General features: G+C 44.7%; 1 protein-coding gene across 12 annotated transcripts in view; it reads right to left on the bottom strand.

Annotated features, from left to right (window-relative positions):
- The window catches only part of DISP1 (dispatched RND transporter family member 1), a 174,313-nt gene that overhangs the window by 8,405 nt on the left and 140,111 nt on the right, over nucleotides 1-25,797 (bottom strand). For 11 of the 12 annotated variants that reach the window (XM_026509467.4, XM_044387957.3, XM_057315335.1 and 8 more), the window contains 5 exons: nucleotides 10,701-10,730; nucleotides 5,189-5,312; nucleotides 4,321-4,448; nucleotides 3,707-3,804; nucleotides 1,393-1,490 (listed from right to left, as the gene is read on the bottom strand). In XM_026509467.4, the coding sequence (XP_026365252.2) occupies nucleotides 1,393-1,490; nucleotides 3,707-3,804; nucleotides 4,321-4,448; nucleotides 5,189-5,312; nucleotides 10,701-10,730 (478 nt within the window). The remainder of the gene's footprint in view (nucleotides 1-1,392; nucleotides 1,491-3,706; nucleotides 3,805-4,320; nucleotides 4,449-5,188; nucleotides 5,313-10,700; nucleotides 10,731-25,797) is intronic. The other variant, XM_044387958.3, reaches the window with a different exon arrangement.

Here is a 25,797-nt window from a genome sequence, read left to right on the forward strand (position 1 = left end):
AAACTCAACAATACCCAGTACCCACCAGCTACTAATCAGCTGTGTGGAGTCGGTCACCACTCGGGAGGGAAGGTCTAAAGGTCAACAGCAAAGGTACAGAAACGAGGCCTAGAAGGCGTGGAGTTACTGTTCTCCTGTGAGTGTGAAGACGCGTCACAAGTGCCAAGGTCAGGGGCTGACTGCAGGGAGGGGTGGAGAGTGGCGAGCAGGAAGTCCTGCACATACTAAGTACCGTATTTACTTCTTCACAGTTAACTTTCTACACAGGGAGAGTGGTAACACATTCAGAGCCTCTGCCTAACGAACTGACAGCTGCGGGAGAGAAGACAAGAAGGCAGATAAACACTGACCAGTGGTTAAGAACCTCAGTTTGTGTGGAGAGGCTGGTGACTTTGGTCTGTTTGAGCTGGGCAGAGCAAAGATGGAGCTCACGGAAAATCCTGATAGCCGGACCAGCAGGCAACACACAGAGTCTTTCAGAATGAAGAATAAAGTCTGGAGGCCTGGGACCCAAGGGGGGAAGCTGTGTGCGTGAGCACGCTGAGAGCTGACCCGGTGACCTTCCCCGAGAAGCCCTGTGGCCAGTGCCAGCTCCTGCACCAGGGGTCAGGCTAGCTCTTAGGAGGGCGTGTGATTACACTTCCCGCTTCTAGTGAGTTCCCACGTTAGAGTTACGCTATGCACACAACGAGTTCCTTTTCTGCTTGGTTCCTGGGCTTGGGCAGGTGCAGCAGTGACAGCAGACAGCAGTGTCTCCTGAGAGAATCTGCCTCTGAGCACACGTTGCTGACAGCTCTTCCAAGCCTGGAGGCCGAATTCACAGCTTCTGGGGCTGATGTCTTTTGGCTCCAGAGACTGAAAGCGGAGGGCTTTTTGTCTCGCATTCTCTGTCTTCAAGGTGTTCAGAGTTCAGGGCAATCTGGGCTGGATTCCTTGTCACTGACACAGACACTTGCACCCCTGGATGTCCCCTTTCCCAGCCTGAGCCCTACATCTGTCCCCGAGACCCACTGGTTGCCAGAGAGGTAAGCCGTTCACTGCGGAGTTGAGAGGCTAGCAGTGGCCTCAGGAGGAAACACTGCAAGTAGCTTAGGAGAGAGACCATCCAAGAAAAGAAGAGACAAAGTCTGAGCCATGAAGCAACAGAGGACGGGGCAGCAGGAAGGAAAGAGCTCTTCGCTGAAGAAGGCGGCGGGTGTCAAAGACGGGGCCACACAGAGGCGCTTGGATCCTGGGGTCTACAAGTGTGTGAGCCGGCCTTGGGCATGTAGTCCCTGGGAGTGAGACCCAAGTAAGTACTGTCATCGCATGAGTCACCAGGGTCAGCAGGGAATGGACTGGTAAAAATATAACCTTATCGTTCTCAACACATATCAGTTTTTCTTTACATACCCTTGAATTATCTACATTGCACATTGATTTAATGGCAGGTAAATTCCATAGTGTCTCCCCTCCAGCTGAAGTAAATACTACTCTGGAATATCGGTCACCTGGTGACATGAAAAAGAAAAGAAAAAGGTTTATAATTGTCCATTTCTTTCATCAGACTCAGCATTCAGGAGCAACTCAAACTGGGGAAGCACAGGGACAAGTCATTAGCAGCAGGGATCCTTTCCTTGATAAATTCTAGGAGGAAAAAAAATAAACCAATGCTATAATATTGTTTCTGCTCAAAGTCTTTGTCTATGCACGACATCTGAAAACTCAGATCTATTTCTGATCAGACTGTGATTAGGAACAGTAATCCGTAAGAACACTCAGTACAAAATCAATCGAACGCTTCCCTCTTAATTTCGAAACACGTCACCAGAATGGGGTGTAAAACCCAAGAAGGATACATTAGGGAATATCAATAGTGGGTGTTCTCTTGGGCAGCTAACTAAGGAGGAAAGATGGTAGGTGATCGGTTTAAAAGCACTAAAAACAGCCAACCAGGTACCAAAAGTGGGCCAGGGTGGCAGACATACTCCACGTTCTGGCTGGGTCTGTGGTCTCTCTGGTCCACCAGAGTCTAGAATAAATACTGTGATAATCACACTAACACAGGCCAGCTGTGGGATAGGCGAGCCCGACTCTGGGGTCAGAAGTGGTGGAACCAGGTCCTGCCTCGCCCCAGCTCTGGGGACGAGCAGATCCTCTGAGCCTTGGCCCCTCATCTGTAAGCACGTCTCTCTCAAACAGGTGTGAGAACAAAGGAAAAAAGAACGATCAGGGCTGCTTCTGCTCCCTCCACCATTAGAAGAACTTCATACGATAAAACAGAGGGGACGCACCTTCTGTACAAATTTATGAATAAAGCTTTATAGCATGAGCTTTTATTCATGATTATGAAGTTTTCTTTAGTAAGCCCTTCTCTTCACCAAATGGCCATTATCGTATGTTGACTAATTTTGAAGAGTACAACAAGCCCATGGAACAAACACTTCCTCCTCGGAGCGGAACAGGGACGGCTTTCCTCAAGGCGGAGCCGTGGCCGAGGGGATGAGTGTTGTGTGTGGGCTGCGGGGACAGACGTGGCCACATGTCACGAATTTGCTAATGTTCATCCTGGTTCCAATATTAACCAACAGATGTTGGTTCAGAAATCTATAGTGCCACGCTGAGAGAGAGAAACCAGCCAGAACATTCAACTAGAGCTCAAATTTTCTAATAAGACACAGAAAAAGATACGTGTGTTCCTTCCTGGGACCAGGACAAAATTCTCCCTAATCTCCTACTTTCTGTCTCTCAGTTACTGCACAGTGGAAATGTCCCAAGTAAAGAGCCTCAGGCTTGGCTAGATCCAAACATCAGAGGTCCGGTGAGGTCCTCTAATAAGAGAGGAAAATACACATTTTAGGGGGATTTTCAACAACAATTTAAAAAAGCTGAATTCAAAAGAGCGTTGGTGTGAAGATTCACTGAAGGAGAAGCTGTAGGTCCTCACGCCTGCTCTCTGTGGCTAAGCTGGACTAGGCTAGCTGGACCTCCACACGCACCAGTGTCCCTGAGGCCGCGCTCTACCCCACAGCAGATGCTGGTTAGTGAACCTGCTGCCAGTGTCTGGAGACCTAGCGATGCTACGTTAAACTCTGGATTCCTGACCTCAGGAAGTTCATACACATCTGGGCCCTCATTTCTTCAAGGCCACATTCTGTGGAGCTAAATGGCAGCTCCTTGTGCTCCACGACGTGACATCATGTCTAGCTGTCTGACATGACATCATGCGTTCACGTGATGGGCTGGCCGCCGAGGCACTCCAGCCATGAGCCTCTGGACTGTATTCTGTTCATCTTTCTATCCCTAATGCCTAACAACAAGGCAGGCACAGAGAAGGCTATTATATATGCTTTCTGAATGAAACAAAACTTAAAAAGTTTATTTCTGATAATAGATTGTTTTAGGGTTCAATCCAAAAATATGTACTTGTTACTTCACTGAGAATATATTTTTAAATAATGTAAGAAATTTAAAATGACTTGAAATTTGCGGCAAGGTCAAGTTTTTTTTTCAATATTTTTTATCTTCCTTAAAACTGAGTCTAACTCAATCTCAGGTAAATAAATTCAGATTAGTGGCTGACTGACCTTGAGAAGTCAAACTACAAGTTAAATCATGTAAAATCTGTGTCAGTGCCCAGCACATCCTCCCACCGGTCTCGATTTCCTTGTGCTCCATCTTGAGCGCAAGGAGCCCCGAGGGGCTGTTCACTTAGGATGACACTCACTCGGAACGTCGCAGAAAAAGCTGTCTTTGTGGAAGTTCCAGTCAACTTCTCTTTTCTCTCTTTCATAATGATCCTCTGACCATCTATCATCCCGATGGCTGAAATGGAACGACAATGTGATCTTCAACAAAGCACTTGTGACAGCACAGGGAATGTGGTCAACAATGTAACAGTGTTGCACGGCGGCAGAGAGTAGACGGAGGCGAGCACGGTGTAGGGTGCAGACTTGTCGAATTGCTCTTATACACCTGACACTAAACTATGTGTGTCAACCATAATGCAATCATAAAAACATAACAATAAATAAAGTACTAGCTATTTCAAGGCCAATAAGCATACCAGTAATGGTATACACCTGCCATGAACTACTCGAAATTAAAAGGATTAATATAAGCAACCAACATTAATTTTCACACTGCTATAAAAGAAAAAGAACCCCAAGCCCTCACTTTTTTACCTTAATACAACAAAATCTTAAAAGACAACGAGAATGTAAACAAATTCAGTGGCAAAGATTTTGAGCCACACACTTGCATTTAATCATCTTGCTCAGGCAATCCTTAATAGTGGAATTCATCAAGCAATGTTTTGTGTAAAAGTTAATAAACAATTACCTTTTGGCTTGTTCATCTGCATATTTAAAAGGATAATTTGCTAATGTTGCTTTGTATCCTGTATTTTTCACCATGTTATTCCACGTGACCAGTCTTTGGCCTATCGCAGTCCCTCTTGGCTCAAAACCCTGAGACAAAATATTACAAATTCCCATTAGTGCACTTCTCTTCAGGCTATGAATGGTTACAGCAGGTTGGGAAAGCAATGCTGGGGCGACGTGTGGCTTTCAACAGGAAGCGCAGGCACTCCTCGCAGCTGCCCCGGGTATGAACAGCACTGAGCAAGATGGCAGCCACCGTTCACCACGACAAGGCAGTTTGGTTCTCTGGTGTGTGACCCGTCTCAGCAAAGAGGAATAATCGTACCTGAAGCTTCTCTTTCAAAATCTTACCTAAGCAATTAACAAATACTTACTTTGATGTTATAAAAAATTATGGTGAAATCAAATTATGTCATACACGTTACAGCATATTACTGGGACATTTATTTAAAAACAGACCCTGCCATCTCTGAAATTCCTTTCACTCCTCTGGGGAAGAATAAAGAGACATTCAGTCTTAAAGACTTTATGAAAATATTTTTATGGAATGCAGATTCTCCATTTTATTGCCTTTTAGCTTAAATGTGGGAGCCAAGAAGCAAAATTTCCACGTCTGTAATGGCGAGCAAGTTCCCTGACCTCTGAAGAACCCAAAAATAGGATGACACAGGTTTACTTTTTAGAAAGAGAGCTGCATACTCCTGATGGCTTGAGAAGGTTTTAAAAGAAACGGAATACTGAAATATATAATGTTACACGTATTGAAATACTGAATTTCTTGAGATAATTTTCAGCTACAGAAATCGGATGGGCTGAATTTTCCTTACCAGCAGTGGATCAGAGAAGTCGGGAAGCTCGGGCACTAACACCCCAACCAAGGCGCAGGTGACGATGAACACAGTGCACATACCCAGCACCACCACGGGCCAGTCAGCTATCAGGGACGCGTAGCTGCAGAGCAGAGAGGAGCACACAGGAGGCCACTTAGAAGCAACAAGAGGCTTTGCTGCCCAAGAGAGCAATGTGTTCAATCCTCTAGTTCAGACCTAGTCCAGGAGTTTCTCAATCAAAGATGCAGTGAGATGATAAGACAGACAGCATTTCACATCTACGTCTGTTCCTGGAGAGAAGATCTACAATCTACACCCCCAGGTGAGGAGAAAACGTACTTGAACCGAGGACCCATCCTCCTGCAGCCTCTTCTGGAACTTGTTTCTCCATCCTTGTACTCTATCAGTTCTTGGAGAAGAACTCAGCCCACAAACAGGCTCATGTAGCCATCTTAAGAATAACCAAACCAAAAACTTCCCACAAACCTGCCACTTTCCTTCTGGCTGAAACTATAATGAACACATCAGCCTGAGTTCCAGGAGAGAGGGTGCTTGTTTCCTAGATTTGTTTACTGCAGTACTGGGACCTGGAACAGCACCTTTCAGAAGGCGCCCTGTGAGTACCTGCCCCTCCCTTCACTCTCCAACCAACCTCAGCAGCTGGGCCTTGGTTTCCCCTCCCTGGTACCAATCCTGCCCCAGGGTGGAGTCCTTTCTTCGGGGCGCCCCTCCCTTCTGTAAGATCCTGGGTCTTACTGTCATGACACTTGCAGATCTTGATATGAACTCTGTGCTCAACAGAAGTTGACTGAACAGAATTCTTCTAAAATTCAAAAATGTATCTTGCTAACTTCAGGTTTCTTGAATTTTTATTCAAGAAAAAAGAAGCATTTCACTTGGGGACGATTACTCTCAAATCCTCCACAATGTTAGCTCCCTTGACCTCTGTGATGGCTGTTTCTGGCTCTTTACTCCTATGTTTGCAGGTTATTTCTCCAAGTCAGACCAGGGGTTTAATGAAGCTGGTGGCTCTAAATGTCACTCAGAGAGGCTGCTGTTTGTCTCCAAGACAAGGCTGCTCATGTTTCCATTCTGCTCACACAACACCACAGATCTGGCTTTCTGGGGGCATTTACTTCAAATGAAATTTTAATATGGAAATTAAAATACAGCATAATTATGCTTTAAGAGAACACTCGCACAGGATTTTTCAGTGTTGTTCTTCTGAAGGTAGTCTCAGGAGGAAGAATGATCTCTTGCACTTACCCGTCGTTCCTACGCGTTACACAGATCACCTCACTTAATCCTCAGGGCTTTCTAAGACGCACTGAGGCACAGTTTGGATCTGTGCTCCGAGCCACAGAGCTGGCCCAGCATGTGTCCTGGGCTGCAGCACACGGCCTGCTGACTACAGTTAGCAACACCGGACTGCATGTGTGAAAGTGGCTGACTAAGTAGATCTTAAGGGATCTCATCACAAGAAAACAAAATTCCGTACCCCTGTGCAGCGGTGGGTACTACGCAGACTTGCTGTGGTGACATTTCACAATATGTACAAATACCGAATCATCACGTGCTGTACCCGAAACTAACACAATGCTGTATGTCAGTTCCAGCCCAATAAAAAAGTCACAAGTAGGAATCCTGGTCGTCTGGCTCTAGAGAGGGGCCTCCTAACCACTGTGATATCACCTCTTGCCCTAGACACGAGAGAAACAAAAGACATCAGGACTAAGTCGACTTGCCACAAGTGTACGCTCCCCCAAATTCACATTGTATGCTGAATTTCTAAGCCACACTAACAGTTCATTTCATGATGCAAAACCATCAATGTCCACAGGCCTCCAAGTCTAAGCATTACTCACAAGCCTGCAAATCCTGAATTTAATAACTCACTCGGGAAAAATTATGCTAGATAAGATGGAATGATCCTTGGAACATTATTCTGAATGTAATGAAAACATATAAATCACAGACACTGATTGGGCTTGTTCAAATGCACACACTGTTCCAGAACACACCCAGTGCTGATAGTCACCCCTTGACTCTGTTTCCTCCTCCACCAAATGCAAACTCAGGATGAAAGCAACTAGTGTGGAAGCAAGCTAGTCCTTTGTCAACAGCACACTTGAGACTTTCTGTTCCTGGCTTCAGCCTTAAAAAGAGTCCTTTACATTTTAGACTTTGAAAATATCAGTGCTGCGAAATGAAAATGGCCCCAGGCTTAGACAATTACTCCCTACACTTTATTTTAAATGGATCAATTTTCTTCCAAATTGACCACAAGTTCTGCATTCTTACATACAAAGGTGCTATCAACAGAGGGCAGTAGGCCCCCAAGTGCTTCTTTTTCTCTCTGTGGGTTAATTTCCCCAGATAATGACTTTCTGTTTTGTGTTCTTGAAAAGTCGGCACACACATGCAACCTTAACACCCCCTTCAATCATTGCTTTTTCTTCCCTTGAGCACATTTGGTTTTGATTTTACAGCCCTGCCCTAGGCCATGTGTGTGCCCAGACTCCACATGGAAACTTCACGGCGTTAGTGATCGCTGCACGCTTTTCCACCCCCTTGAGCGTCACGGTGCTACAACTCCCTCCTCCTGCAGTGCGTGTCTCACGGCGGAACCTCTCCCAGAGACACTGTTACACTTCAAGGAGTCACCACGCCGAGCTCGGCGGGGGGAGGCCCACAAGGGTCTCTCCTCGATACCGCATTACTGCTGCCTGCGCTGGATGTCGCTCAGCAGTGGGCACCATGTGGGAAACAGAAGTCTCAGGTACAATATGAAACCCAGACAATGCTGTAATATTAAGATAAAAATCTAATAAAGCAGGAAAACCAGAGAAGCAAAGGAAATTAAATATGGCCTATAAATGTCATTGTTACATTTTTCACTAATTCCACTCCTAGTGAGTCTGGGTTCAAGGCCTATATCGTACCTGAGTGAAAAGAAGTAAGTATCTGCACATTACGTTTCTGAGAAGTGAACCACGTGTCCAGGAGCAGATGCGTCAAAAGACCCACTGCTTTGACTGGGATAAGACCTCCTGCATGTCACATAGTCTGTCCTTCTTGTGCCGGCTCTCATTCTGGAAACCTCTAGACAACACCACAGCATAACTACAAATCCTGTCGGCCTCTGTACCAGGGTTTCCCAGCCAGTGACCGGGAGGAGTTCTACCCTGAGGCCCTGCAGGACGCTAAGTCCCAGGGAGGAAACGGGTCAGAGGTACTCCCTTCTACAGCACGGGGACACGGAAGCGGCAGGGTGCAGGACACGTGTTGTGGCTGAGCTGGGGATCCGCGCAGGCATGCGGCCGGCATCGCAGCTCAGGCTGTCTGCACACTGCAGTTTTCACGAGTATCCCACCCACGCCTTCAGAGATCCCAGCCACCTTACTGCCGGGCTTAGCCTGGGACAAGAGCAGAAGTAACTGTCCGAACAAAGGCAAGAAGCGTCTTTCAAGGTTAATTTTGCTCGGGCGCCAAGGTGAGTGTGGGGGCCAGTTCTAAATAGGCCATTTGTACCACAATGGGCCTCCACAGGGCATTTTCCTCTCTTAGCTCACAAAGCTGTTTTCCTCTGCCCTTCCCGGCCCCTCTGGAAACAGGCTCTCCTTTCTCCTTTCCCTCGGAGCAGAGAGCCGGGCTTCACACAGTTTGAGTGCCCTGGACCCAGGCCCCCCTTCCTGACTGAACACCCAACCTGTAACCCCTTGCTGCCCGGCTGTGCTCTCTCGAACCTGCCAAAGCCAACAGACCAGCTCTCTTGGTTTTCATTCTCCCTGAACTGAGTGGTATTTAACACTTGAGTTACTACCCCTTTCTTCCCAAAAATCTCTTTTTCCTTGTTTTTTTCCCTTCTGTTTCTCTTAACCATTCCTTATTCCCCTTGTCCTTTAAGGGCAAGCATTTCAAAATGTTATTAATCATAATTTTCCCAGTGGCATTGGCTATCAATTTAGTGGGAGGACTGACTGAAGCTTGCAGAACTTCCTAGAAGAACACAGGATACAGAACTCTTTCTTTGTTTGGAAGTAATAAAGTCAATGTCATTAGCATCACAGAATAAGGGTGCGGGTGTCTGGGAGTAAAAACGCGGCAGACGCAAATCTCGCCCTTAAGGGACATGGAACCTGATACAGAAAATCAGACAACTTTACAAATACTTACAAAACCAGGTAAAGAAGTATGTGTTTTTAGAGGGATACAGATAAATACTTTGTGAATTCAACAGAGATTACTTCCAGCGAGGGGAAGGGAATCAGGAAAGGCTTTTTTGAAGAAGCTGTATTTGTATGTGTATGTACTGAAAAGAAGACATTAGGACTTGTAAAAACACCAATCTAATAACAGAAAAAAATATGTATGAATGAATGTCTTCAAAATGCAGAAGGCTTATCATTAGAGAGGGCTCTATTATTTGTAGAAAAATGGAAATTCATTTTCCTAACATGCCACATTTACTTGTATAACCTCTTCCTTTATCTCTTGCCATAAACACAGTCTATCCAGACAATGGACAGACTTCAAAAAGAAGGACGTTCTGCCACTGCAGGGACGAGCCTGGAGGAACCTGGAGGGCATCCTGCTGAGTGGAACCACCCAGTCCAAACGCTGGGGGGGGCTGCACTCATGGAGGTGTTGGCAGGGTACAATTCATCGAGGCGGAAAGTAGACGGTGGCACCAGGGGCTGGGGGTAGGAGGAACAGGTAGTGGCTGTTTAGCTGGGACAGAGTCTCCCTTTTACAGGACGAAGGTAATTCTGGAGGTGACTGTGGCCAAGCCGCACAGAAACTCGAACTCGGCACCGCAGAGCGCGAACTTACACTCGGTTAAAATGGCGGATTTCATGCTGTGTGTATTGTAATACAATTTTAAAAAATAAATAATTTTTAAGTGGAAAGGGAATTTATGAATGAAAATTTATGTAGTAATTATATTGGAAAGAGAGGCTAAGGCTTCAGTCATCAGCACCTCTCTCGCAGGTGAGTTTCAAAGACCGCTTAGTCGCCTACAGCACCCATGAGACCAGGCTTTCTTTAAGAAACGCTTATCCCTTTAAAATTTTGCTTTTCGACTGAAAAGATAAAACTTCAAAATTTCCACATAAAAGAATACCTCCATTTTAATACGGTAAACCACATTTTGGGGAAGAAACACAGACAACCTCTGAAATAAAGAGCTACAAACTCAACTCATGGCAGATGGCAGAGCAGTGACTCTGTCCTCAGCAAATAACACAGGAAGGAAAGAATCCGCTACAGGAAGGAGCCAATATAAATGGTTAAACACAAACAGAATCTAAAGACTAAAAATCTACCTTTATCTCAAACCCTCTTTGGGGGAGAGATGATTACTCAAGCAGCCAAGTCAGGGAAAAGGTACCTTTCCTTCATAAAAATACGAACGAGGGAGGCAGAAACAGCAGCAAAACGTGAACAAAGTACCGAAGAGGAAAGTGCGCAAGTAACTTCATTAATGAGATGATACGGATTACTTTACCTTCTTGGCAACTTGAAAGGTCTGCATGGTCTGAAAAAAACCAAAGGTAAACCAATTAGAAACAGGCATTATAAAATTAAGGCTTTTTATGTGCTCCTAGCATCTTCCTTGTTAACCCTCCCGAGCAGGTGCACGTGGGAAGGCGGAGACGCAGGTGGAGCCCCGGTGCACCGGGGTGGGGGTGTCAGAGCGGCTGCCCGGGACGTGGACATACAAATGGATTATTTTAAAATTGAATTAAATGGGGGCGCCTGGGTAGTGCAGTCGTTAAGCGTCTGCCTTCGGCTCAGGGCGTGATCCCGGCGTTCTGGGATCGAGCCCCACATCGGGCTACTCCACTGGGAGCCTGCTTCTTCCTCTCCCACTCCCCCTGCTTGTGTTCCCTCTCTCGCTGGCTGTCTCTCTGTCACATAAATAAATAAAATCTTTAAAAAATTTTTGAATTAAATGACACAATTACAAAAATAGGCAGAGCTGGCATGCACAGGCTTGGTAAGCACACTCGTCAGACGCTCGGGGCAGACGCGCGTGGATGCCGTGGACCCTCGCACACGCAGCCGGCGGGGCGCCGAGCGCATGGAGGAAAGGAGCGACACCACGGAGTGGGTGAAGGGCTCAAAAGGGGCTTTCGTTAAAAATGCTACTACTCAAGAAGTTATGAAGAATACTGAATTTGGGGGTAAGGCTACCCAAAACCAGAACACTGTATTTTCAATGTAATTACACATTTGTTTTTAAAGTTTTATTGAGCTATAATACACAAACCATACAATTAATCAATTTAAAGTGTACACGCTGGTGGGTTTTGGTGCCTCCACAGACTGGTTTTTAAAGAATATGCTACCCAACCAGCCATGATGAAGCTACTGATGAGCCTGAAGAGAAAAAGTACTTTCCCAGAGTGGGAGAGTAAGGCACTGAACAAAGAAGCGAATCACTTAACTTGTACATGAACCCTTAATATTTTACTCACAGTGTTCAAGTCATACACCCTCAGAACCACCTCCTGAACTTCCATAAGAACCTAACAGACTTTGTTGTCTTTAGGTCTGTGACCCTCAGAGCCATGACTCTGGGGCAGACCGTACTCAGCGGTTGCAAAGAAATGATATTATATACATTTTGGGTCGTAACAAATGTAAATATTCTTTCTTCCTACTCACCCCCACTCACTTTTTTTTTTTTAACAGATACATTCATGGATCTATGACTAGTTCACTCCCTAGAGTCAGAAACACCCACAGACTCATCACATTCTTTCTGCTCAAATAAAGACTTCATTCTGTGTGATATGTGGGAAAGTAGAGAAGGCCGCATCTGTTGGATAAGGAAAACGGGTTACCACAAAGATACCTCTTGGGGACACATGAAATCCCTTTGACACAACAAACAGATGTCTGAAGCGATATGACGACAGGTAGACAGGAGGCCCATCTGACTCTCCATCGGCGACGGTGCCCGGCCACCTCTCACCAGAGAGCACCTGCGCAGGAGGCCAGCAAGGCGCCCACCGCACTTCCACCCCCCAGAAGCCGTCTTCCTCCATCTGGAAAATCTTTCCGATTTGCTGCTTTTAATCTCTATCTAATACAACCTGCAGCATGATTTTTCACCTAACCTCGGTCCTGGGTTGATAAATAACAACTCTGAAAACAAACAATTCCAATCTCTACTACAGAGCGAAATAGTCTTTTCCACAGTTCATGCACCTTGAATACCATATGGTCAAAACTCATGCCAAAAACCAAACAGAAATAATCTCAGGTGGGAACATCTTTGTTCCCTGTTCTTGGTTAGGTTTTTAGCCTCTTTCAACACAGAAAAAAAAAAACCCCAAAGCAGATGGCATTTGCTTCGTGACGCAGTCCCAGAGATGAGCTTGGGCTGTGCACCGTTCCCAGAGGACCAGCTCCAGAACGCACTTCTGTGCGCGAGTGGGTGACAGCGACATTTTATAAGCAAAGCTCCAATCTGCGTAAGAAAGCACTTTGTAAGTTTGTAACTCCTCGAAATTGGGAGCAGGCTGCCGACACCTCACACCTGAGAACAAGAACAGCTGGGGACCGTGGCTCTGGGACCGCTCTGGGACCGGAACCACCAGCACACTGTGCCCTGTGCACATCCCTCAGTCAAGGGCACAACTGATGAGCCCGTGAAGTTCTCAGGACGGGAGGAGGGAGGTACAGAGAGGGGGGGAATCCCCATGATGGGGCTGAGACAGATACAGAGGCAAGGGAAGTCTTTATAAAAGGTAAGAGAAAAAAAGAAGTATGAGAGGAAAGTTAACAAGAAACAGAAAAAAATGTGGAAAAGCTACAAACGGTGTTTCTTTGTTTCCCTTGCATTTTCTCTTTTGTAACAATGTTTGGGAGAGAGTGGGAGATTGCAGGGTGAGGAAAATGAGATTAGGAAACCACGAACACGCCATCCACCCATCCAGAGCGCTCTTGTTGACATAGCTGCAGAATATCACAATTTACAAAGAGACAGCGTCAGGTTTCACAAATTCCAAGTCATTCTTTTTAGCAGTTGGGAAAATCCAAGCTATGGGGGGAAAACTGTATATTTCTTTTTATTTTTTATTTTTTAAATTAAAGTGTAGCTGACACACGCTGTGATGTTAGCGTGAGGCACACAGCACGGTGAGGGGACAAGTATGTGCCTTAAGCTGCGGTCACACGGGTGTGGCTGCTGTCACCACACTTTACTGTGACAACACCACTGCCTGTGTTCCCTGCGCTGCGCCCTTCCTCCCGGGACTTGTTCATGCCATTCCTGGAGGCTGCAACTCACTCTCCCCTCCACCCGTCCCTCCGTGCCCTCCCCTCTGCAACCACCAGCCTGTCCTCTGTATTCATGGGTCTGTTTCTGCTCTTGTTTTGTGTTTTAGATTCCACAAAATCATACAGTATTTGTCTTTCTCTGTCTGACTTATGTCCCTTAGTATAATACCCTCTAGCTCCATCCACGTCATTACAAATAGCAAGATTTCACCTTTTACAGCTAAGTAATATTACAGTGTGTGTGTGTGTGTACCACATCTTTTTAAAATTATTTTTTTAAACTGCAGTATTTTATTTCTTTTTGAGTAATCTCTACACCCAATGTGGACCTAGCTTGAACTCACAACCCTGAGATCAAGAGTCATATGCCCTACTGACTGAGCCAGCCAGGAGCCCCACTACAGCATCTTTTTTATCCATTCATCAATCAATGGACACCTGGGTTGCTTCCATATCTTGGCTGCTGCAAACATGGGGTGCATGTTTCCCTTCAAATCAGTGTTTTCATTTGCTTTGGGTAAATACCCAGCAGTGCGATTACTGGATCGCAGTGTAGCTCTACTTTTACCTTTCTGAGGAACCAGTTTCCATTCCCACCAGCAGTGCACGAGGGTTCCTCTTTCTCTGCATCTCACCAAGACCTGTTATCTCTCTGTTGTTGATTTTGGCCATTCTGACAGGTGTGAGGTGATATTACGTTGTGGTTTAGATTTGCATTTCCCTGATGGTGAGTCATGTTGAGCCTCTTCTCATGTGTCTGCTGGCCATCTGCATGTCTTCTTTGGAAAAAATGTCTATTCAGGTCCTCTACCCATTTTTTAAATTGAATTATTTGGGATTTTCTTGGTATTGAGTTGTATAAGTTCTTCACATATTCTGGATATTAACCCCTTATCAAATGTATCATTTGCAAATATCTTCTCCCATTCAGTAGATTGCCTTGTCATTTTGTTGACAGTTTCCTTTGCTGGGCAAAAGCTTTTTATTTTGGTGTAATCCTAATAGATGACTTTTGCTTTTGTTTCCCTTGCCTCAGGAGACACACCTAGAAAAATGACGCTACCGCTGATGTCAAAGAGTTTACTGCTAATGGTTTCTTTTAGAATTTTGATGGTTGCAGGTCTCACATGTAGGTCCTGAATCCATTTTGAGTTTATTTTTGTGTATGGTATAAGAAAGTGGTCCAGTTTCATTCTTCTACATGTGGCTGACCAGTTTTCCCAGCACCATCTGTTGAAGAGACAGTCTTTTCCCCACTGGACGTTCTTGTCTCCTTTCTCAGACTAACTAACTATATAAGCTTCAGTGTATTTCTGGGCTCTCCATTCTGTTCCATTCCTTCTTTTTAAAAAAACTGAGGTATAACTGACATATAATATTAGTTTCAGGAGTACAACCTGAATTTTTGGATTCACTGGAATTTTGGAATATTTGGATTCATTGCACTATGATTATAAGTCTGGTTAACATGGACATAAGCTTCGTATATTTCTGAACAATGAATATGCTTTGAAGGAAATATACTTTCTGCTTCATGGCTGTAGCCAAATTTAAGTAAGAAGCTGCCTAAAGTAGCACATTTTTGTCTCAATTGTCCCACTGGATTGTGCCATATTGCCTTTTCGTAAAAGGGCAGTCTGCAAATAAAAACTTTTCAGTTCAGTGCTGGTATGTGAGGAAGAAAGTGTCTGAAAGTAAAGAATCCACACCCTGATGAGCGTTCTTAAAAGACTTCCAACAAAAACAAAAGCATTCTTTGTCCTCCAGTATTTGCGCGGATCATCATGGGGACCCTCGGGCGCTGCCGTGAAGATGAAATGAGCACCCCGTAGGCCAGCCTTTCATCCACCATTCACGCACCAGAGCTGGGTGTGCTTGGGTGATGCGTTTTCGAACGCTCGCTGGACCCCTCTATGCAGGTCATCTCATGCCTGGTGCTGTTAACCACCGAGGAGTCCTGACTACCACACAAAGCACAAAATGACCCAGGTGGGAGGACAAAAGGGCTGGCAGCCATGAGGACTAGCCTTTAAAGAGCATCTCACAGACACCAAGCACTTCAGAAATGCTAACGAAGACATTTAGCATACATTAAATTAAATGGTTGAGTAAGAGGAAATTGTCTTTTTAAAAAAAGTTTTTCTTTTTTTATTTGCGAGAGAGCTCGAACGGGCACACACGGGCACACAAGGGGGTGTGTGTGTGAAGGGAGGGCAGAGCAAGAGAGAATCTCAAGCAGACTCCCTGCTGAGCCCGGAGCCCCACACAGAATTTTATCTCAAGACCCTGAGATCACAACCTGAGCTGAAACCAAGAGTCAGTCCCCTAAATATGTAAATGTATTTAAAACATTTGGAGGGGAACTCTCTTTATACCGGGGGAAAGAATCAAGGATGAGTTTTACTTTGTATTTTTGAATTCATGAGAATGTATTTGTGAATTAGTTGCATAATTAAACAGAAGTGAAAAGAATTTTTATAAAGAGAAATTGTGTATATATTCATTTAAGTACTTATAACTGAAGTATTTTATTTGAAAATTTCTCTCACTGATACGGAATCCTGACTATAAACTAGATGAAAAGAAGTAACACTACACACAGATCATAATTTTCAAAGAACTTAAAATCCATTTAATACAAAGTTGATAGTTCTGCTCAATTCAAACATTTACTGCGCAGTTTAAGTGATGAGTAATCTGATCATCACTGGAACGAATCCCCTGGTGGCTTAATGGAAACAGGGTCCCAGGCTCCTCACCAGGGACCAGCTTCAGTAGCCTCGGGGCAGGAACTACACAGTCCCAGCCGGGGCCACTGCTTTAGGCAGTTTGCCAGGAAAATGATGTCCAGACAAAAACAGAGAATACTACAAGAAAAGCAGCAGAACTTAAAGGTATGGTACAAACATGGAGTGGGCGGGGAACAGGGAGATAGGATTAGGACAGAGTTATCCAGAGAGTAGCACTAAACTGGGCACGAGAAGCAAAATGTGAGCGAGGTCTTGGAGGGCAGGTAGGGCTCAGAGAGCAAACTTCACACATCGTGCAGGACCTTCCCGAACAGACTGAGCCACGTCACGGGGACAGAACCGCAAGAGAAGCACTAAAGACACAGGGAGCCCAGGGTGGGAGCTGGTGCATGGTCCGGAGCACGGTGCTGGGAGGAAGACACGGAATGACTTCTGTCTCCCTTTAATGAACCAGAAAGCCTCTGAGAATCTTACAAATATGGGAATAAAATGATTAGTACGTATTTTCATAAATATATATGGTACGACCAGAAAACATTCTGGTGAAATGACTAAAGCCGGGTGATCTGTCCTACGTACCGCAGAACACACTTCCACACTCACTGCTGTTCAACATTCATATACAATCGGAAATGCCTAAAACTACACTGAACATCTTTACAGAATGAACTAAAAACAGCAGGAGGGCCCACAGAAGTGAAGTTAGTGACAATCTGGACAAAGGGGTTGTCTGAGAGATTGGTCTGGAGGTTGAGGGCGTAGTTTCATAAGTACGTTTTTGAGACTGACGTCAAGCCTGGTTCAACAAATATGTTTCATTACTCTAATTAAGCAAGACACACAAACGCTTCTCACTTGCAAAATTTTATGGATCTATAAAAAAGTAAAATCATTGTGCATTTTCACTACAAACTATACAAATTACATAAATAAGAGCATGTATGTGAATCACGACCTCCGTGAAGGGATATCTGAATTTAAGTCGAAGTCGTCGGGTTTACTGTGAGGACAGGGCCCTCCCGGGTGAGACTGAGACCACAACAGAAGCACAAATGTCCTTCACTCACCTGTTGGTCACCTTCTCCCTCCAAGTTTTCCAGGTCTCCAGTTTTGAGTTTGACTTGTCCATATTTGGTTCACCATAAAAACTATTATTTGAGCTCAAAATTACAAGAGACATCATTAACCTTTCTTAAAATTTATTTCCCACATATTTTGGATTACATTGCCCCTACCAAATTACTCAGTATCGCCCAAGTTTGAGTGTGGAAGGTTAAAAGTCACACCTGCTATTAAAAAAAAAAATTTGAGGGGGAGTTACAAAAATAATAAAAATCCACTGTATCAAAATGAATTGCGACAGCGTAACCTATACCTCGCAGCTGTTGTGACGTCTTCATTGCACTGGCCAGGAGGACAGGCCGGTCCTCGCCATCCACAGAAATTCCTTAATTACACTTTCAAGAACACCAGTATATAGAGAAACGGAGCTTTCTTAACTAAATTTGCTCATATTTATCCTTTAACTTAGAAACTAAAATTACGTAACTCCACTGCCAAAAGAGCTAATAAATAAAGATCAAAGCAAAACTCAAACAAGGTCAGCTTTTGTAAAAATAATACTGATAGAAAAGAGATTTCTTCTCAGCTGGAAGTCCAAGGTTAAAAAAAAATCAACTAAGCTGAAAAGAATTCAACTGAGAACAAATGGGAATTTTCTGAGGAAACATGAGGAAGACCCCGGCGTGGCGGGGCCCACCTGTTCTCAGGCCGCAGTGAGAGGCGCCATGGCCGCTAGGCAGAAGCTTCTAGGCCACTGTGTTCAACTCAAGTGGTGGAGACTCTATGCCAATGATACCCAAACACCACAGAACAGAGTTTGGACGTGTATTTTGAGGCCAGTGTAACAAGAAGACCACGATGACAGGTCAGGAAGCCTGTGACTAATGGGGTGCTAACCGTGGGCCCCAAGCTCTCTGGCTTCAGCCTCTTCATACGCACAATAAACAGAGCTGGATTAAATCATTTCTAAGGTCCTTTCCTGCTCTGAAACGCTACTGTAATCTGTGGAGCTTCAGATCATTCGGATCACCATCTGGGTATCTGAACGCCAAACCACGGCAACAGCTGGAAAGCCAGGCGCCCCTAATCAAAATTCTAAGCTGAAATACTTCATGTGAATAATCAATGGAAACCATCCTTCACAAGGGAGGGAAGAACTCATGTTTTAAAATGTTTTAAAAATAATGGTGACTCTTTATGTGAACAACGAAGAGAGATAGATATTTTTAAATGGCTAAATAAATGGTTTAATGAAAAAAGTGCTAAAAAGGGCTTTGTAAGAGGGCTCCCCGCGTTGTTGGCTTCAGATAAGCGTGCAGATGAGAACCATGAGGTCAGCAGCACACCTGAGCGGGCGGGTGTCACAGGGAGACTGCAGGGACCCCAGACGCTCGAGGGCAGCGGTGTCCCTAGTGCAGCAGATGTGCAAGAGCGCTCAGGTTTTCCAGAAGCCTCTCTCAAGTCTCCCACCTACTATTACAGAAAGGCAGCATAAAATATTCATTTTTTTATTTAAAAAACTTACCTTTGATGGGCTTTTCACTTAATAAATTTTGCCCATTCTAAAATAGGAACTTTATTTTTTAAAAGATTTTATTTTATTTATTTGAGAGAAACAGAGAGAGCACGAGTGGGGGGAGGGATAGAGGCAGAGGGAGAAGCAGGCTCCCCATGAGCAGAGAGCCTGACGTGGGACTCAATCCCACGACCCTGAGATCATGACCTGAGCCGAAGGCAGACGCTTCACCAACTGAGCCACCAAGGTGCCCCGGAACGTTAACTTTCAGAGGAGAAGCAAAGCTTTGAGGGAGAGAGATATTTTCTGTTTTCATGTTGGTTTTGTTTCCTGATTATAAAACTAACACATTCATTTTTTTAAAGCCTGAACATGCGGAAAATCATGCAGGAAAAGCAATCATCCACACTCTCAATATAAAGATCTAACCTCTACATTCTTTTCGATCTATTTCTTTTCAGTATTTTCCCCTTTGTGCCTAAATCTACACGTTGAACATGCACACAGTTAGGGAACACTGGCTCTGAGTGTCATCACCTCAGATCATGAGCTTTTCCCAAGTAATTAAAATATTCTGAAAACATGACATTTCATAGCCATAGAGCGTACCATTGGATTTATCATCATTTATTTAATATATACACACGGTTGTAATCACACACTCCTCTCTCTTTGGCATGTCCAAGTGCACGTGTGTGTGCACACACATCTTTCCTACTCACATATGAGACCCTGTTCACGGCTATGAAACATCACAGTTGTGGAAACTATTTTTCCTACTTGTGGAATGGTCTGTTTTTAACATGATTTTTGGACATGCATCTTAAAATTTCCGTACTTGCAATTGTCCTTTGTAATTTGGGGAACTTTTACCCCTGAAGAGTGACCTTTGACCCAGATGTCAGTGTTCTTCCCAATTTCCCCTGAATAACCGAGTCCAGCCCTATTACTCTGTGATGCTTTGGCTGTCTTCTTCTCCAAAGCCCCGCTTTTGGGGGAGATGAGGGTCTAAATGTGCATTTTCATAAAACACATGTGACGACAGCGAGCTGATCACGGTGCGCCCGCTGACGCCCCCAGGCCCCCTGGGCACCATGTGTACAGTTGTTTGCGCGGGTCCATCATCAATGGTGACAGCTGTGGCTCCTGACTGATGGCCTCTGTAGGCTACACGAGTGGGGAAGAATCTCTCAGTGAGTTGGTGCCCACTCTTAGCCAGATCCGGGGACGCTGGGCTGGGAAACCACCTCCCACTTCCTCCAGGCTTTTGTCAGAAGAAGCAAATGCTTGGCCCCATTTAAGAATGGGAGCTGGGCGGAAGTCAGAGGCCCATGGAATCACCAAGAGGTTTTACGTCAGTGAGGTTTCATGTATACGGAGGTCTGTCTCATCTGTCCGGGTGGATCCACAGATTGAGGCTTTTACAGAACTGCTTTGTTTTAGTTATTTTGGCTTCAGGAAATCCTACTCCCTTTAGAGAACTAATGGGTTTACGGTGTTACTGCTGCAACTGTGACTTCACAATGACTCCGGTGAGTGAGAGGACAGCAGGGATAGCTAGAGAACTTCAGTTCTCCAGGGATGTGCGCATCCCAGATTACAGCTCAGAACTAGTTCCTGAAGGAGATTTCAAAAGCCTTCAGCTCACTCAGAACAACTTCCTAACAGGATAACGGCATGAGCCCCAAAGGCAGAATTACAGCCAGACTTCCCTGTGCTTTCCCCGTACGAAGAGATTTCTCACAAAGTAAACGCACATTCTGTTCTAAGTCAACTGAGTGCAGTAAATTTCCCCGAACCTGACTTATGTCATAGGATGAGGTATTTTGGAAGAAAAGGCTTACGTATGTAGACTCTCTCATGTCAGATATGTTAGAAACACCCTCTCTCTTCCTTCTTCCTGGCCCTAAATCTGGCTCTTCCATATGGAAAACTGAAATCTTTTTATAACCTTGGCTTACTTCTATCGTAAGACCTTTGGCAGAGGGATGGAAAAGATGCGTTACTGTCTCCCCACGGATGGCTCTTTATTTTCTCTGCATTACTAAATCATTCCTTTTGTCATGTCTTCTCCACCCTAGAAACTCCATTTCGCTACATACTTGTCGAGTAGGAAAAGGCAGAAGCACAGTGTCTACTCTCAAGCAGCACAGACAGGGGGGCTGACAGAGACGCCAGTGGGAAAGCAAACCAGGCAAGAGTGTAATCGTGTCACAGAAGACTCTCTGCTTCAGCTTCTGAACAAAAACGCAGCTGTTGAGCACGTGGTGTGCTCTCTTCAAATCCAGGAAAACACTGATCTACACACACAGACGACTCGGCAGAAAGCACCCCCCACCTTCCTCCTGCCTCCCACCCTCTCCCACAGCATAACCAGGAACGTGAGAATGAATGGAATATTGTCCCTTGTGTTCCAAAACGAGGAAAGGAAATTTTAGTTTTTCAAACCCCTTACCTCATTCCTATTTCACCCAGCTCGTCAGTAAGAGGCACAAAGTATAAGTGTTCGGCCTGATGGATTTTCATACACGCACACGTCTGTGCACCTACCACTCGAGTCAGGATACAGGCTCTCCCCAGCAGCCCAGGAGGCTTGCCGGTGCCCCCTCCAATCGACCACCATATCCTGCCCCCCCAGGTAAACAGCGTTCGGGCTTCTGTTACCATACGTGAGCTTTGCCTAAAGGACTGCCTATTTTTAAAGACAGCCAAAGAGAAAAGTTTAAGGACAAACTTAGAATAAAATTCAGGTTAGCTCGAACTTAGGAAAATACGTAAAAATGAAGCCCTAGTAACATTTCAGTGGGTGGCTCAGAGACGAGTCTTCACTGGTCCTTTGCCTCTGGTGAGCAACACACCTTCATCATCAAGGCTACTCTCGGTTCAGTTTTCTGTCATTATGCTACTTCTGAATAAGTTATTTTAAAAAAATCCATATTATTCTGTTTCCTGACATTTTAGTTTCTTCCAAAATTCAGTCTTGTCCGAACCAATAATATCTAGTTACAATAAGCTATGCTCACTAGTGTCTAATTAACAAAGTATATGGGCTTCCATTTAAGGGTTTCAAAGCGCTCTCCTCTGAGACTTTGGCAGAATATTCAAAGGAAGACATCCCACATGCTACTGTGAATACAGAGACATCCATCACATGAGAGATACAGGCAGGAAATGGGGATCTGAAATCTTTTTAAAAAAGATTTTATTTATTCATCTGACAGAATGAGAGAGACAGCACAAGCAGGGGGAGCAGCAGAGGCAGAGGGAGGAGCAGACTCCTCGTCGAGCAAGGAGCCCGACGTGGGACTCGATCCCAGGACCCTGAGATCGTGACCTGAACCGAAGGCAGATGCTTCACCGACTGAGCCACCCAGGGGCCCCCCGGATCTGAAATCTTTTTTTTTTTTTTTTAAAGATTTTATTTATTTATTCGACAGAGAGAGACAGCCAGCGAGAGAGGGAACACAAGCAGGGGGAGTGGGAGAGGAAGAAGCAGGCTCATAGAAGAGGAGCCTGATGTGGGGCTCGATCCCGGAACGCCGGGATCACGCCCTGAGCCGAAGGCAGACGCTTAACCACTGTGCCACCCAGGCGCCCCCCGGATCTGAAATCTTTAACAGGCAAGGGGGGGAAGGAAAAGCACAGTGACAGGAACTGCACTACGTGTCAAACATGACATCCCAAGCACTTGACATAGTAAAACATTTAATTCTGAAAACAATCCTGAAAGGTTAAGTGGAGATTTTAGAGATGAGGAACAGAGACACAGAAAGGATAATAACCCCCCAAATTTGCAGTCGGTGAGTGGAGGGCAGGATTCAGACCCAGGACTCCATGTGGCTGGTGGCAAAAGCCTCGGCTGTTCTCTCAAGAAGCAGGTGAGCTACCCGCGTCCAGCGGTTGAGGCTAAGTCCCGAGGAGGAAACTGGAGAGAGAGGTGCACGAGGAAGCGTGCTCAAGGGTTTGCAGTGAGGACACGCTTCTCCCAGCAGACAGGGCTGGAGCACCAGAACCCTCGGTGGGTGGGGGGCAGCTTGACATCTAAAGCAGAGGGTTCCGTCCAGACAGCTCCTCCAAAAAGGCCGTGTTGCCCTTAAAACCTGCGAGATCTACTCATTACCACTGGCATTTCCAACAACACTGCGTGTGAGTGCAGGGTGCCCAGGATACGGACAGCAGGGAAATCAGGCAGCCACTCTCTGGGTCTGTGCGAGAGGCGCGTGAGGAGCCTCCTCTGCCTCCCGGCCTGGAAATCCTCCTGCAGCCGAGGTCAATCATCCGCATGTCATCTGTGATCTCCAGGGCGAGCCTGCACGGAGGTTACGACACAGCAGTAACTGAGTCTCGAACCTCGCTGACACTAAGACACCTTGTTCTGTGATGCTGCAGCAGCAGAAGCGGGAGAGGAAAAGCTGCGCAGTCAGAGACCAGGACTCACCCCAAGCCCCACACTTTGTAACCACCTAGTCTCTGAAACGGCACTTCATCGTTTCATCTGGCAGTAGAGATGAGCAACAGCTCCGAGTTCCTTGGGCCGTTTCCAGGATTAAATCAGAGAGCGTGCGTAAAATATAGCACAAGGTGGTATATGGGAAGGGTTTCGATAAAACCTTAATAGTGTTATAAATTTGAGACTTTATGCCACTGAAATCCATTTTCTTTGCCAAAGACACAGGTACAATGCACAACCACGTCCCATCTCATAACTCAAAGAATTTTACTCAGTCGTGCATTTACTCAAGACTACTATTCATTATTTTGGACTACTTTAGAGAATTTGTAACAGTGATAAAGCTTACTATTAAAATTCTCAGAAATGTAATTTCGTTATGACATTACATAAAGGAGATAGTCATGTGATAGCAGAATTAAAAAATAATTTGAATGCTATATAATCTAAATTGCAATGCAGATGGGAAACTAAATAGTCTTAATTGTGCACATGTCCAGACATATTCCAGGAGGTCATTAACACAGAAGTCATTAGTAGCTGATTGTATTTCCACACAGAGCCTACATCTGCAGGTCAGAGAAGGGGAGACATGGCTCTTGACCACCATCTTCATTTCTTCCCATCTTCACACCTTGGTGGCACCATGAAATGCACGTGAGTGTACTCTATGTTTTATAGACTTGATTCACAATGATTAAGAATTGCTTTTCTTTTAAATCATGATTTTTAAACACAAAATCTTAGGTTGGTTCTTTTAACTAATGAAAAATAAAATATTTTACTTGTAAACTACGTGACGCTAAAATTCTATTTCAAACCATGTTGAATTTACATCTAAGATACATCTAGACTCCTGATTATGACCGTTTCTACCTTCAGTAATGAATGTCTACACTTTTAACATACAAGTTTTATATTTGCTTTATGGCTGACAGGAAATGGAAGCCTACGGGAGAAAATAAACCATGTTTTTCGAAATGACCGAACTGCTAAAATGTCTGGTTATGGACAATCTCGCTGCTGAATCCTGAATCTCCTTTGCTGTCTTTCACTTCTACCCACTTGAAAGCCCAGGGAAGCATTTAGTGGCTACTAATCAGCTGAGAAAATCCCACCTCCAATTGAGCTGTTAAATTATTTGCAGTTTTCCCCTGGAGACATTAAGAATTTTGCAGAGATGTAATAAAAGATTCAGCAGACACAATGATAGAAATGTGCATTTTGAACATATTTAAAAATCCCTAGGCCAACTTAATCAAAACTGGCAGAAGAGGAACACCTGACACTTACGAACGTCTGTCCAGTGGGGATGCAGAGGGAAGGGTGAGAGAATAGTGGCCTCCAATAGTAACCGAGCCTGGTGACTGTGGAGGCATTTCCATGCGATGCTCCAAGAGAAAAGTATGTTTTGTGCATAATATACGTGATTCTCTGTCTGTCCCACTCAGACTCAAAGCCCCATAAGCTGGAACAAACCTCACTTTCATGGAACAGCTTGAGTTCCAATTTAAGTTAAAAAGAAATTTCTTATTAGTAGAGCCTGGTCCTGAGAAGCAAGCAAGAAATAAAGCTATTTTTTCCCCAGTGATTTCAGTAAACAAGAAAGGAATTGTGTCAGCCAAAACTGGGGGACGATGGGGAAGGATGTCACTTCCTCGTCTATTATTAATTAATTATCTCCTCTTTAGAGACTGCTAGTTAAAAGGCAGCTCTTGGGCTGCTCACTGAAAGGTGAGGGAAGCGGGGCATGGGAAATTCATTTTCAAACACATTTTGTCTCTGCCACTTAGAAGGGGGAAAGAGGAGGGGCAGTAACTAAGGTCAAAATACCACACAGCTCTGGTCCCATGCAATGCACACCCCAAAAGAGGAATCCAAGAATGTCGTATGTTTTAATAAGGAAACTGTTTAAAGACATTAGAACACTGATAAACACAATTGGTTCATTACAACTATTTTTCAATAGCTGAAAAGTAGCTTTGGTTAAAAGAAAACATTCTTCCTCGGCCCGTGAAGTTACACCTGCACAGTTTAGCTGGAGGTTACAAAGCAAACAGTGCCATGTGTTATAGTTAACATTACACTAAATTATAAAGCACTTGCCCTTAAATGTGAGCCTTTCCATGCCAGACTACTGCTGTGAGTCCCACACCAAACACGCTAAATAAGAGGACAGCATATACTCTTCTTAGTAAGATGTGAATAATAATCACTAATAAGAGATCCAAGAAAAGCTCACAGAAAGCCAGCAAAGTCTTATTAAACTTAACTAACTTAAGAGCATGGAATGCTGGAATGAAGTCTAAAATCCTCAAGCCAAAATACCCACCAGACGCGAATGCTGCTCGCGTAGAATGTGCTTTGGGAGAAGGTGAGGGTAAGAAAGTACAATAAGAAAAAGAATCAGTACAATGTGGAGCTCAAGGTGGGGTTTTACTCTGTGTGCGAGGGGGACATTTTATCAATCGGATAATACATTTAAATGCATGTCTCCTAGGAATTGCTTTACAATGAAATCTTTTTTTTTTTTCTT

This window comes from Ursus arctos, unplaced genomic scaffold, assembly GCF_023065955.2.
Source record: "Ursus arctos isolate Adak ecotype North America unplaced genomic scaffold, UrsArc2.0 scaffold_2, whole genome shotgun sequence".
Taxonomy (NCBI): Eukaryota; Metazoa; Chordata; class Mammalia; order Carnivora; family Ursidae; genus Ursus; species Ursus arctos.